The 12,546-nt window shown below is 53.5% G+C and overlaps 1 protein-coding gene across 1 annotated transcript in view; it reads left to right on the top strand.

Moving 5' to 3' along the window:
* The window catches only part of DOCK5 (dedicator of cytokinesis 5), a 45,421-nt gene that overhangs the window by 26,464 nt on the left and 6,411 nt on the right, over positions 1 to 12,546 (top strand). The window contains exons 24-43 of the mRNA XM_054396632.1: positions 135 to 205; positions 1,025 to 1,131; positions 1,487 to 1,623; positions 2,286 to 2,381; positions 2,648 to 2,746; positions 3,481 to 3,575; positions 4,168 to 4,246; positions 4,462 to 4,562; positions 4,862 to 4,920; positions 5,383 to 5,537; positions 6,644 to 6,729; positions 7,225 to 7,381; positions 7,576 to 7,616; positions 7,729 to 7,819; positions 8,606 to 8,725; positions 8,858 to 8,947; positions 9,681 to 9,785; positions 10,186 to 10,327; positions 11,913 to 11,994; positions 12,189 to 12,273. Coding sequence (XP_054252607.1) covers positions 135 to 205; positions 1,025 to 1,131; positions 1,487 to 1,623; positions 2,286 to 2,381; positions 2,648 to 2,746; positions 3,481 to 3,575; positions 4,168 to 4,246; positions 4,462 to 4,562; positions 4,862 to 4,920; positions 5,383 to 5,537; positions 6,644 to 6,729; positions 7,225 to 7,381; positions 7,576 to 7,616; positions 7,729 to 7,819; positions 8,606 to 8,725; positions 8,858 to 8,947; positions 9,681 to 9,785; positions 10,186 to 10,327; positions 11,913 to 11,994; positions 12,189 to 12,273 — 1,998 coding nt within the window. The remainder of the gene's footprint in view (positions 1 to 134; positions 206 to 1,024; positions 1,132 to 1,486; positions 1,624 to 2,285; positions 2,382 to 2,647; positions 2,747 to 3,480; positions 3,576 to 4,167; positions 4,247 to 4,461; positions 4,563 to 4,861; positions 4,921 to 5,382; positions 5,538 to 6,643; positions 6,730 to 7,224; positions 7,382 to 7,575; positions 7,617 to 7,728; positions 7,820 to 8,605; positions 8,726 to 8,857; positions 8,948 to 9,680; positions 9,786 to 10,185; positions 10,328 to 11,912; positions 11,995 to 12,188; positions 12,274 to 12,546) is intronic.

Genomic DNA, 12,546 nt, shown 5'->3' on the forward strand with positions numbered 1-12,546 from the left:
CTGTGTGCTCCTCCCAAGCTGGATCTGCCGTAGGAGCTCTGGGCAGTGCTGAGGCTTTACCCCATTTCAGCCTGGGCTGGCCAGGCCAACTCAGTCTCCATCTGTGCTTTATGTCCTTGTGCTTTTTCTTGCAGGGTGCAGCTTTAAAATATTTGCCAAGCATCATAAATGATGTCAAGCTGGTGTTTGACCCTGTGGAGCTCAGGTAACCACATTCTGTTTGTCCTCTAAAGCCAGGGAAGAGTTTGGAAACTCCTAAGAGCGGCCACCTGCTGAGGTGGTGATGCTCATCCTGTGTGTGAGGCTATGACAGGAGGCCAGTGCAGCTCAAAGGGATCTCAGCTGCTCCTTCTGAAGCACTTTGAGATGTTGCTGAGGACCTAAACATGAGGGCTGGGGGATGATTGTGCAAAATGTGTTGGCCAGAGAAGCAGAAGTTGAGTTGATTCAGGAGGTTCCCAGCATTCTGGGGAGTTGTGTTCTCTGCTCTTTGGAGCTCTGCCCAGCCCCTCCCAGCTCTGGCTCCCTGTTCTGACAGCAGCCAGACAGCAAACACAGAGGGAATTTAATTTAATGGAATCTCAGGCTGCAGTGAGTCATCTGTTGGTGCAAGGGGCATCTGGAAGGGTATCTCCTGCTGCTGTCCATGGCAGTGTTTCACCTTCCTGTTCTGCTGAAGCTTTGCTTTTATTTATTGTGGAAGAAGCCTGGTTGCCTGCTGCTGGCACTGAGGGCAGGCAGCACTGCCTGGCTCTGCAGATCTGGGGTGCCTTGGGGTGCAAGCTGCACTAGAAGATTACAAGCAGAACCTGCAGGTTCTGGATCCTGTTTGCTTTTAGTCAAAGTCCTGTGCTAGGTTCCTTGATGCTAAGTTAGGGCTCTGTAGTCCTCATCCTTGGAGACCACTTGCTGGCAAGGTGTCCATAGTGTCAGAGCTGCCTGTCCTGCCCGAGTGCAGGGCACTGTGGTTGTAGGATGGGGGGAAGGTGCTGACCATCTGCTTGTTTGTGGCTTGCACCCTCAGTGAACTCTTCAGCAAGTTCATCCAGAGCATTCCTGACAACCAGCTGGTTCGGCAGAAGCTGAACTGCATGACCAAGGTGGTGGAGAGTGACCTGTTCAGGCAGGCTGGTGAGTGGCAGACTCTGGGTGCTGCGTGGGGTCACACAGCCTGCAAAGCAGAAATGGCTTCCTTTAGACATCATCAGTGGTAGCCTGCCCTGAAATCCATCTCCAGAAATGCTGCTTGCCATAGGGCAGCTGAGGCTGTCCTTGCTCTGCAGGCTTTATGCAGTGCCTAGAACGAGGCAGATGACAGTGCTCTGTGTGGTGTCATTGCAGCTTAGTTATGGCTCCCTCTGCTCTCAGTGGCAACTCAAGTGGATCTAAGCCTGTTTTGGTGTCCAGGTTAATGCTATGAGCAGGCTGCTGGGTGCTGCTGGAGAAGTTGCTGAGCCCAAGAAGCTTGGTGCTGTTTGCTTTCCAGAGTGCAGAGATGCCCTCCTGCCACTGCTGGTAGATCAGCTGAGCGGGCAGCTGGATGACAACTCCAGCAAGCCTGACCATGAGGCCAGCTCACAGCTGCTCAGCAGCGTCCTTGAAGTCCTGGATCGGAAAGATGTGGTGAGTGTGACCTGCTGAGAGTTAATTGTCCTCTTGAGGAGGTGCAGCACAGAAATGTTGTCAGCTTAGGCTTCAAAGAATGAGGAAGTTCTGCTCCCTGCAGGAACTGTGTTACTTTGCTGGATGGTTCTGGGAAACTCCTGCACACAAAGAAGCTGTGTTTGAAAAGGAGCCATGAGAGGTTGGGTGCATGGTGATCACTGCAGTACAAAGGGAAACCAAAGGGACCAAATGTTATTTCCAGCTGCTTTGGTGGCTTGTGAGTTGTTTGAAGCAAGTCTTGGAAGTGTTTGGTTTCTGGTTTCCTCTTCTATGAAGCAGGGACAGCAATCGTTACTTGGTCAGGAGAACAGAGCCATGGAAATTGGTTCTAAGGTGCTGTTTGGAGGAGGGTTTAAGGTGTTCAGGGACCCCAGAGCCGAATCACAGCACCAGGTCCGGCTCAGTTGTGCCAGGCTGAACTGGCCAGGCTGGTGCAGGGCAGTTTTTTGCTGGCTTTCCACCTACAGCTGGCTCACCTACAGCTTGTGGGGTTTACAGCTCCGTTGTTGCATCCTCTAACAGCAGTTAAGCACTGCCAGGGCAGTTCCCCCCACCCAGGGAGCTCTCTGCAGAGCACTCCAGATCCAGAGCTGCCTCAGAGTCTCTCGTTGCACCCCCAGGGCCCCACTGGAAAGCACATCCAGGTGGTGATGGAGAGGCTGCTGAGGAGGATCAACCGCACAGTGATCGCCATGAGCAGGCAGTCCCCACACAGCGTGAGAGCCTCGCTTTGTCATGGCTGGGAGGATGTGTTTGGTTTGCAAACTGACCCCTGGCGAGCAGGAAATGCACACAGAGACTTCACAGCGGCAGTGTGGGGAGCTGTGGCTGGCCTGGGGCACAGACTGAGGGCAGGACAGAGCCGGGCAGGGAGCTGCTTGGTGCCATTGCTGAGGCAGAGCTCTGACGGCAGCTGCCTCGCTCTGAGCTACCAGGGCTGGACACAGGATAGCAACCAAGGGCCGCCTTCTTCCCCTCCTAGGGCATCTTTGTGGCCTGCATGACAGCCATCCTGAGGCAGATGGAGGACTCCCACTACAGCCACTACATCAGCACCTTCAAAACCCCTCAGGACACCATTGTAAGTCAGCCTGGCTGGGGACCAGCTCAGCCATGAGCAGTGGCACTGCTCCTGAAAGGCCATCCCAAGGTGTTTGCAGTGATCCCTTGCCCTCTGCAGCTGGAGCTGCCTGTGATCTGCAGGGTAACACAGCTACCTGCAGGGCACTCATGGCTGGCACCTGTGCTGCCCAGGCCACCAGCTGCACTGGCCAAGCAAAGCATCCTCTGGTTTGGGAAAGGCTTTTAGTGTTACCCAGGTGACCCATGGGGAAGGAAAACCAAAATAAGCAGCTTGAGCTGCTCTGAGCAGGCCTCAGGGCAGAGCTTTCTTTGCTTGGAGGATGTTTCCTGAGGCAGCTCCAAGAGCCCTTTCTCCTCTCCACAGTGCTGCTTGCCAGTTCCTCAGAGCAAGCTGCCTAGCACAGCAGAGGCTTTTCCTTGTCTTTGCAAGGTGGTGACTTTTTAGTCCAGCTCCTGCCCCAGAACTCCCAACAACCCATCTTAATGCAGAACAGCACAGGCAGATTTAATTACACAGATCCACGTGGGGGGAATCATTGCTCCTCCTGTAACTGAATGGAGGAGATGTCAGAAATAATTTAGTTACTGGAATACAGAATGAGAGCTCCTGCTTGGGAGGTGCAGTGTGTGGATTGCTGAGCAGTGCAGGCATTGATCAGTCAATGCAGCTGCAGACATTTGCCTTTCCCACTCTTTTCCCAGACTCACCTTGGTGATTTTGTTTTCCTGCAGGACTTCCTGATGGAAACCTTCATTATGTTTAAGGATCTGCTTGGGAAGAATGTGTATGCCCCTGACTGGATGGTGATGAACATGATGCAGAGCAGGTATGAGGCTACTGCTGCACTGGGGCCTTTCTGGTGCTGCAGGGAGGGTGAGTGGCACAAGCATGTTGTGAGCAGCTGGAGTTCACAGGCTGTGTCCTCTGCAGCTTCAGGGTGTGATCTGAATGAGGTTTCGGCAGTGAGGTTTCAGTAGCTGGTGCTGCCCCCATGCCCTGCTGCTGCTGGAACTCAGCATCTCTTTGCCCAATGGGCAGCTCTGCAGTGTCCTGCCCAAGCAGTGTGGAGGAGGACAGGGCAGTGGCAACTTTTCTGAGTGCTTCAGGGGTGGGGACAGGCTGAACTTCAGAGAAGCCACCATCTGAAGTGACACTCCCCTGCCAGACAGATGGGATGACCCAAAAAGTGTTTTGTGTTTCATTTGCCTCCATCCCACGTTTCTTTCTTAGAAACAGAGCAGTAACTTTCCCTGAGTGTCCCTCTGCTGGGAAGGAGGTGAAATGCCTCCTGGAGGAACAGCTGCCCAGATTGGGAGCTCTGCTACTGTTTCCTGAGCTCACATCTAGGGGCTGTAGACCCAGTCCTGCAGGGGTATTTTCAGAGGAGCCACTTCACTCCTAAATTTTCTCTCTTCCAGGGTTTTCCTCCGGGCAGTGAACCAGTTTGCCTCTGTCCTCAACCGGTCCTTTCTGGGTCAGACCAGCTTTGAACTCCAGGTAACAGCTCCTTGTTTCTGCATTTTCATGTGGATTCCAGCCCTGAAAGGCAGGAAGGACAAACAAATCCCACTGTTAACAAGAGATCATAGAAGCATTAAGGTTGGAAAAGCCTCTGAGAACACAGAGTCCAACCATCAGCCCAACACCACCAGCTGTGCTGTGCTGGTTTCTGCTTTGCCTTCTGCTGTTTCAGGCTTTTTTCTCTTCCACAGCTCTGGAATAACTATTTCCATTTGGCAGTGGCCTTCCTCACTCATGAGTCCCTACAGCTGGAGACCTTCTCACAAGCCAAACGCAACAAGATCATCAAGAAGTGAGTTTGCAGTGCAAGGGTTCCAGGCCTTTTCTTCTCAGAGCCACCTTTGTGCCGCTGAGGACAGACCCCTTGGGGTGGGCTGAAGCATGCCAGGGAAGTGCTTGGTTAGAGTGGTGAGAGGCACCAAACACCACAGAATCCTGAGTCCAGCTGCAGTGAGCAGCAGGGCACATCCAGGCTGCTGTCGGGGGGGGTTAAGGAGAGACCAGCAGATTTGGTGGGTTTGCCATTAAATGTCTGTGACAGCTTTGCACAGGTCCCGCTCTGCTTTTGCTTTCCAATACTTTCTGTTGTAGGTATGGGGACATGAGGAAAGAAATCGGCTTCAGAATAAGGGACATGTGGTACAACCTGGGTGAGTTCCAGCCAAAGAATGGTCTCTGTTCAGGCTCTCAAGATGGGTTTCAAACCCTTTCTTGCTTTCTAGAAGCTGCTCGAGTGAGTGTGGGGAGTGGCACTTCAGGCTCAGCAGCCTCAGAGCACAGCCTCTGTTTCTGTAGAGCTCACAGGAGCTGGTCTTGGCCCACATCAGCTGCTCAGACAGTTGTGTGGGTTCCTCACCAAGGTTGTTCTGCCATGGGGAGGGCAGGAGCAGAATGCTGAGAGCCTTTGTGAGCTGTAGAATGGTGTGCCGTTCAGCTCAGCTGTTTTTCTGAGCTGTTCCTGTGGTTTGCAGCATATTAGCTGCAGACATGCAGAGCAAACGTGCTGCCCCACAGGGTGTCTGTGCGTCATGGTCTATCCATGGCACCTGCTTCAGCATTTGGATATCCAGACCCAGCCACTGGCACCTGTCTGACTCCAGCCTTGCTTGCAGGTCTCCACAAAATCAAATTCATCCCAGCCATGGTGGGCCCCATCCTGGAGGTGACGCTGGTGCCAGAGCCGGAGCTGCGCAGAGCAACCATCCCAATCTTCTTCGACATGATGCAGTGCGAGTTCACCTTCAGTGGCAACAGGAACTTCCACATGGTGAGGGGCTGGGGGCTGCAGGGGCTGTGAGCTCACCTTCAATGCCAACAGGAACTTCCACATGGTGAGTGGCTAGGGGATGCAGGAGCTGTGAGCTCACCTTCAAGGCCAACAGGAACTTCCACATGGTGAGGGGCTGGGGGCTGCAGGAGCTGTGAGCTTACCTTCAGTGCCAACAGGAACTTCCACATGGTGAGGGGCTGGGTACTGCAGGGGGCTGCAGAAAGGGAAGAACATTTCCACACAGCCAACCAAACAAGGGCTAGGCTAAAGAGAAGCTTCACTTTGGCCCTGAGGGGAAGCTTTCACTGCTGTTTCTGAGGACTTCTACAGCTTCCCCCCAGGGAGCTCAGGCACTGCCATCTCTGCTGGCAGGCATTGCAGACAGGCTTCTCCCTGGAGATGGGCAGGAGCCATCCATCCAGAGGCAGCCACCTTGGCTCTTCAGGCTCTTGTCAGCTGTGACATTTGTCTCCCTGAACAGCATCCTCACAGCAGCTCAGCCCCAGCACATGGACAGGGTTTTGCTTCCTTTGGGGTCGTCACTCTCTGGTGTGGCTGGCCCCGAGCTCAGGGGAGTTGGAATGGGCAGCAGGAAGCAGGACGTGGGGCTTGGCTTTTCCATTCCAGTGGTGTTTATGTGCTGGCAATCACCCAGGGCTTGGTTCTTGTGGCATTCTTTAGCAGCCAGCAGTGTTCTGGTGGCCAGAGAGCTCTGACTTGCCCTCCACTGGTGGAAGTTCAGTTCCCCTAGGGTGAGTGAGAGACCATTTTGTGACCTGGCTGCTGGAGTGCAGCTCCTTCTGCTAGCAAACTTGAACTGCTGATGGGCAGTGAAAAAAGGGGAGAGCTGCTCCAGAGCCTGACTTCCAGAGGCTGCAGGCTGAGAGGAAGGACAGGAATTTCCTTTCTCCAGTCCTGGCACTTTGACTTCCTACCATTGGTGTTCTGCTCCATCTGTGAACATGTCCTTTAGCCTGGCTTGTGGAGCCAGTGGGTGGTGGTGAGGAGGCTCAGAAACAGCAGCCACGAGCACTGCTGATGCTCAGACCACGCTTCTGAGAGCTGCTCTCTCTGTCTGATTGGGGTTTTTTTTGCCTTTTCAGTTTGAAAATGAACTGATAACCAAGCTGGACCAGGAAGTGGAAGGTGGCCGAGGGGATGAGCAGTACAAGATCTTGCTGGAGAAACTGTAAGTGCCACAGAGACCCTGGGGAGCCTTCTGCAGCTCCCTGGCCTGTGTCTGTAAGCAAGCAAACCCTAGGGCATTGCCCCAGTGACCAGGGAACAGAGCAGCTGGCAGTGATATCAATGCCATACAGATACTCTGAGACTCTTTGCTCCAAATGATGACTCTGGAGCAGCAGCTGGCACGATTGCCCTAAACTTGGAGATGAAAGCCAAGGGCAGGTGCCAGACTGGCAAGGAAGGGGCTTGTGAAGAGCTTGGGAGCAGCAGGCTCAGAGTTAATGCAAAATCAGAGACTTCTTCCAGCACCGAGAGTAGAAGAGCCCAGGGTTTGGTTGAGTAAGGCAGGCTTTGACCTGCCCTGCTTGGGTGTCTGGGGTTGTGGGGTGCTGCTTGGCACTGCCAGGGTCCCCGGGCAGGGAGTGTGTCTGGCTGTGAGCTGAGGGCTCTGGGTGGCTTACACTGGAGCTGGGCTGCAGCTGCACCTCCCCTCCCACAGCCTCCTGGAGCACTGTCGGAAGCACAAGTACCTGGCTGCCCCTGGGGAGGTGTTTGCCCTGCTGGTCAGCAGCCTGCTGGAGCACCTGCTGGACTACAGGACCACCATGCAGGAGGAGAGCAGGGAGAACCGCATGAGCTGCACAGTCAACCTGCTGGTATGGGCTGGGGGCTGCCCTGTGCTGGGGGCTCTCAGGCGTTGATGCACAGCTGTCTGTGCTTGAACAGACAAAGTGACACCAGAGGGCTTTGACACAGCCAAAGCTGCTGCTTGGATGGCCTGTCTGGAGGGGATGGTGCAAACCCTTGGCGCTTCACATCATAAAGTTTGGTTTCTTTCTCTTGTTGGCAGAACTTTTATAAGGAGAAGAAGAGAGAGGACATTTACATCAGGTAGGGAACATTTACATTAGCCCGTGCAGAGGCCTTTCTTCCTGCTGCAATTCTGCACACAGGAGCCCCCCTGCAGGTGGCACTCAGGTGACAGCTGTTGTGCTGTGCTCAGGTACCTCTACAAGCTGCGGGACCTGCACATAGACTGTGAGAACTACACTGAAGCAGCTTACACCCTGCTGCTGCACGCAGAGCTGCTGCAGGTACTGCTCCACAGCCACTTCTGGTTTCTTCTCTCAGGGTGTGGGGGTTCAGTGAAATGCAAACAGCTCAGAGGAAATAGTTGCCTTCTTTATTCTCTTTCCTCTGATGTACCTTGGCATTCCCCAGGCTCTGGTAATCACCAAGGAGCTTCACAAGTTTGCAGAGCAGCTCAGTGGATGAAAGCAAGGAGTTTGTTACCTGCTCTGGGTGGAACAGAGCTGTAGTGAGCTGGGAGAAAATGCCCATGGCCAGAGTCATAGGACAGAGCTTTTCCAGCTCTGTGGGAACAGCCTGCAACACCCTGGCCTAAGCCATTTTAATGTAGATTGGGCACCCTGTGGAGCATGCAGGGTCAGGTAGTGCCCCTGTGGGAGCCTTTGAGCCAGAGGCACCTCAGCTGTGCAGCTCTGCCCACACTGGAAAGCTCTTTTTAATGTGACTGAAAATGGTGCAAGTTCAGATGAATTCCTGAACTGACTTTAAATGAACTTCTGATGCTGGAAGAACTTTGCATGGGACTGAAGCTTTCTGGCTGCGTGTGCTGGGGGAGAGGAGGCTCCTAGCAGCCAGTTGGAGGGGTTGAAGTTGTTCCTTGCTAGCTGCTGGTGGCCCCAGCCATGCTGTGAGGTGCAGTGTGTGTGTGCATGCCTGGCTTGCTCTGTGCCACTGCACAGCTGCCTTGTCTTCCCTCTGCCTTGTCTTAACTGCATCCCTGCAGCCTGTGAGGATCTGATACCTGAAGATGCTCCAGTTCTTCAGCTTTGCCTTTTCTCCTCCTCTTCCAGTGGTCTGAGAAGCCCTGTGTGCCCCACCTCCTGCAGAGGGACAGCTACTATGTGTACTCCCAGCAGGAGCTCAAGGAGAAGCTCTACCAGGAAATCATCTCCTTCTTCGACAGGGGCAAGGTGAGTGTCCTGCCTGAGTGGAGTCAGCTGAGCTTGCTGCTCCACTCCCTCTGCCATCAGCTGCTTTTAACTGAATCTTTTCTTGTGCTTGTGCTCTCCTTCCTCACCTGCCTCCCTTCACCCTCCCTGGAGATGTGGGAAAAAGCTATTCAACTGAGCAAGGAGCTGGCTGCCATGTATGAGAACAAGGTCTTTGATTATGAGGGACTTGGTCATCTCCTGGTAAGAATTTTTTCTCCATTTTCAGCAGGCTGCTGGCTGCCTAAGGTGATATGGAGCATGAGAAGCCCCAAACACATTTCTGTGAAGTAGTTCCCATGGCTTTTATAAAGCCCAGTACTAGGATAGTTCATATTCTGTCACAAAGTGTGGGTTTGACATTGTAACCACCATCACAACCTCATGTGCAGATGTTTGGCATTCCTGATGTTAATCAGGGCAGGTAACCTTTGCATGGTGCATTTTCAGGCTCCATAAATCTCATCCCCTGGTTGTTCCTGTGCTGAAACCACTGTCTGAGCACAGAGCTGTAGGATCAGCTGGGCTCTGAGTACAGTGGTTCAAGATGTAACCAGATGGGTTTTATGTTTCTTCATCTGAGAGTCATCTGCTCAGCTCTGCTGCTGCCAGTTCTCTGACATTTGTTCCCCTTTGTCCCTGCTCCCTTCCAGAGCAGGCTGATGCTGGGCTTCTGCTGCAGCAGTGCAGGGGTTTGAGGACCCTCCTGGAGCACAAGGCATTGTCCTCACAGCTGCCAGCCAGGACATGAAATTGGCTCTGGCCCAGACAAAACAAATATCGAACCAAGTCAATGGGTGTGAGATCCTGTATCAAAGAAACAAATGTGAAAAGCCTTCTGTGGGGAGAGCTGAGATCAGGAGGGGTCAGTGGGAGCATGGGCTACAGCCTGGCAGTGTCCCTGGGCACTGACTGCTGCTCACCTTCTGCCTTTCAGAAGAAACGAGCTGCTTTTTATGAGAACATCATGAAGGCCATGAGGCCCCAGCCAGAGTACTTTGCTGTTGGATACTATGGGCAGGGCTTCCCCTCCTTCCTCCGGGTAAGAGTTCTGCAGCGCTCAGCTGCTGTCTGTGCCTGGGGGATCCCCAGGCAGCTCTCACCAGGCGCAGTTTGGCGAGGAGCCTGCGGTCCCCTGCCTTGAAGAGTGCTTTGGCCACACCAGATCAGAGCTGTGGCTGAGGTTCCATGAGCTGGATGTGTGATTCTTGGAGTGCTGGCAAGCAAGGCCAGGATCAAGAGCACTGTGTGTGGAGCAGGGAATTTTGAAGCTGATCAGGTTGACATTGCAGGGTCTTGACCTGAGAGCTGCTGTGTTCAGCCCAGCCTGGTTTCTCTCTCCCACCTTCTGACTGTCTGCTCAGCTGGGAGACACACTGTTCCTGCCAGTAGGCTTACTGCTCTGTTTAGTGTTAATTCCCTTTTTCTTCTGCTACCCACAGAATAAAATCTTCATCTACCGTGGCAAAGAGTATGAGCGAAGGGAGGACTTCAACCTGAAGCTGCTGACTCAGTTTCCCAGTGCTGAGAAGATGACCAGCACTGCTCCTCCAGGAAAGGAGATCAAGTCCTCTCCTAAGCAGTGTATCTTTTGCTTCTGTTGTGGTCTTGGCACCTTCAGGATCTGCCTCTTCCCTAGAATAGCAGCATTGGTAAAGAGTAATAAGCAAGGAACTGACAGCTCCTGGGGGCCTTTGAAGGCAGGCAAGGGGTATGGGAATGAGACTGTCCAGGACTGCTGTGGTGAGCCAAAACCTGCTGAGAGAAAGGGCTTGGTGTTGGCAGAGTTAAGGGAGCTGAGGCTGGGGTGAAGCCCTAACACTGCAGGTCAGCATTTCTCGTGCTGTCTTCTCAAGCAGGTGGTGCTGGCTGCTGCAGGGCATTGTGCTCCAGTTTGGAGTTTGGAGGAGCAAGAGGTGAAATGCAGCCAAGTGGGGTACAGAAAGTGGCAGCCTGCTCTCTTGCTGCAGTTTCCTGGCAATTCTGAGGTTGCTGCCTTCTCATTTTTCCATTCGAGTCACTTTTGGAGGAGTGTGGAGTGATGATGTTGCTGGAGGTTGCTGACTGAGCAGCCTTTCCCTTGTCTGCTTGTGCTGGGGACACTCCCAGCTGTGTGCCACAGCACACCACGAGGCTTGAGGTCCTCTGGACTCTGGGCATGGTCAGCAGCCTGGCCAAGATGCCTCAGATTCTTGTTTGTGACTTCCAGTCAACAGCAGGCATGCTCCTGGAAGATGTAGATCAGTACAAGCCTGGGCTCCCAGCCTGTGTTTCAGAGGCCAGGCTGGAGCCTGATGGTCCATCTTGGCTCACAAAGCTGTGCATAAAGGCACAGCCCAAGCAGTGCTACCAGATGCTGCTCCTGCAAGGAGTCTGCCAAGCACTGAAGCCACACAGGAAATTAAAATTCATTCAGGACCAAACTTGGTATCAAAAAATGCCTCTTCTATTGCTGCTTTGTTTCAGCTACTTCCTTTGCATCTGTTTGTGTTTGTTCTGATGTTTTTGGCCCAAGATGAACCCGAACTGCAAAATTTGGAGTCAGATCTGAACTCTTCCAAAAGTTTGGGGGTGTTTGGTTCCAGGTTTCTGGCCTCATTCTAAAGGGGAGCAGCTGCATAGCTTGGATTTGGCACAGGTGGTTCTTGGATCCTTGCAGATGTCTTCAGAAGAGCTGAGGAGCTGGGGTGCCCAGGTCACGGTTGTGTTGGGCAGGGGGGATGGGGCTGCAGTTTGTGCTCTTTTTAACCTCCTTTGTCTCAGGCTCTTTTTTTTCCCTTTTGCTCAGAACCTGTTCCTTGCCCTTCCCTGCTGAAGTGCCTCCTTCCTCCTCTGGTTGTGCCATAGGAGTGTGCTGGAGGGTACCCAGTGAGCTGGGCACACTGCACCAGGCTGGTATCCCACCAGTGCTGAGCTGGAAGCAGTGGCACACAGCTTCCCAAGCACTCAGCAGAGAGCTGCTGTGGCTGGAAGTGTCTGTGGAGCCCTTTGGGCTGCTGCGCAACATGCAGCAGCACAGTGCCTGTGAGAGCTTCTGCAGCCATGGCAAGAGCAGAGGGAGGTGTTGAGAAGTCTTTCACGCTCAATGAACACAGGAAGGGTATTGCTCTCCCTCTCCTCTTTCCCCTGAAGGATTCAGAGTTTCTCATCCTTAACTGCAGCTGCCCAGATGTGCAGTGCTTCATTGTGAAGCCTGTGATGAACCTGCCACCTAATTACAAAGACAAATCTGTTCCTGAGCAGATCCTGAAGTAATTTCTTTGCCTTTTCCCTCAGCATCTCCTCTGTAGTTCTCTCAGCTAGCCTGGGCACAGGCTGGAGGCACCTTGGTGTCTGCTTTCTCAGTCCATTTCAGACCTTGTTGTTCCTGGGAGCAAGCAGCAGTGCACTGCTGCAGGGAGGGTGAGAGGTGGCAGCACTCACCACTGCCTCTGCTTCCTCCTAGCTACTACAGAGCCAACGAGGTGCAGCAGTTCACCCACTCCCGACCCCTGCGCAAGGGAGAGAAGGACCCTGAGAACGAGTTTGCTGTGAGTCCTCTGCTCTTGGTGCCAGCTGCTCTGGGGGTCTGTGCTGTCAGGGGGCATCCTGTGGGATGATTTGTGTTTGGTGGCATCTTGAACCACTGACACAATGTTCTTTCCCTCCCCTGTGGCACACGAGGATCTGTGCTTCACTTTGCAGTCTTTGCACAAAGCCAGTGACAGGGCTGAGGGCTCTGCTGCTGATGCTGCAGCACTCAGAGTCCTTGATCTAGGGTCCATGAATGTTGTGGTGTCCAAGCACAGCTCCCTGCAGGGTCC

This window comes from Indicator indicator, chromosome 38 (assembly GCF_027791375.1).
Source record: "Indicator indicator isolate 239-I01 chromosome 38, UM_Iind_1.1, whole genome shotgun sequence".
In the NCBI taxonomy this organism is placed as follows: Eukaryota; Metazoa; Chordata; class Aves; order Piciformes; family Indicatoridae; genus Indicator; species Indicator indicator.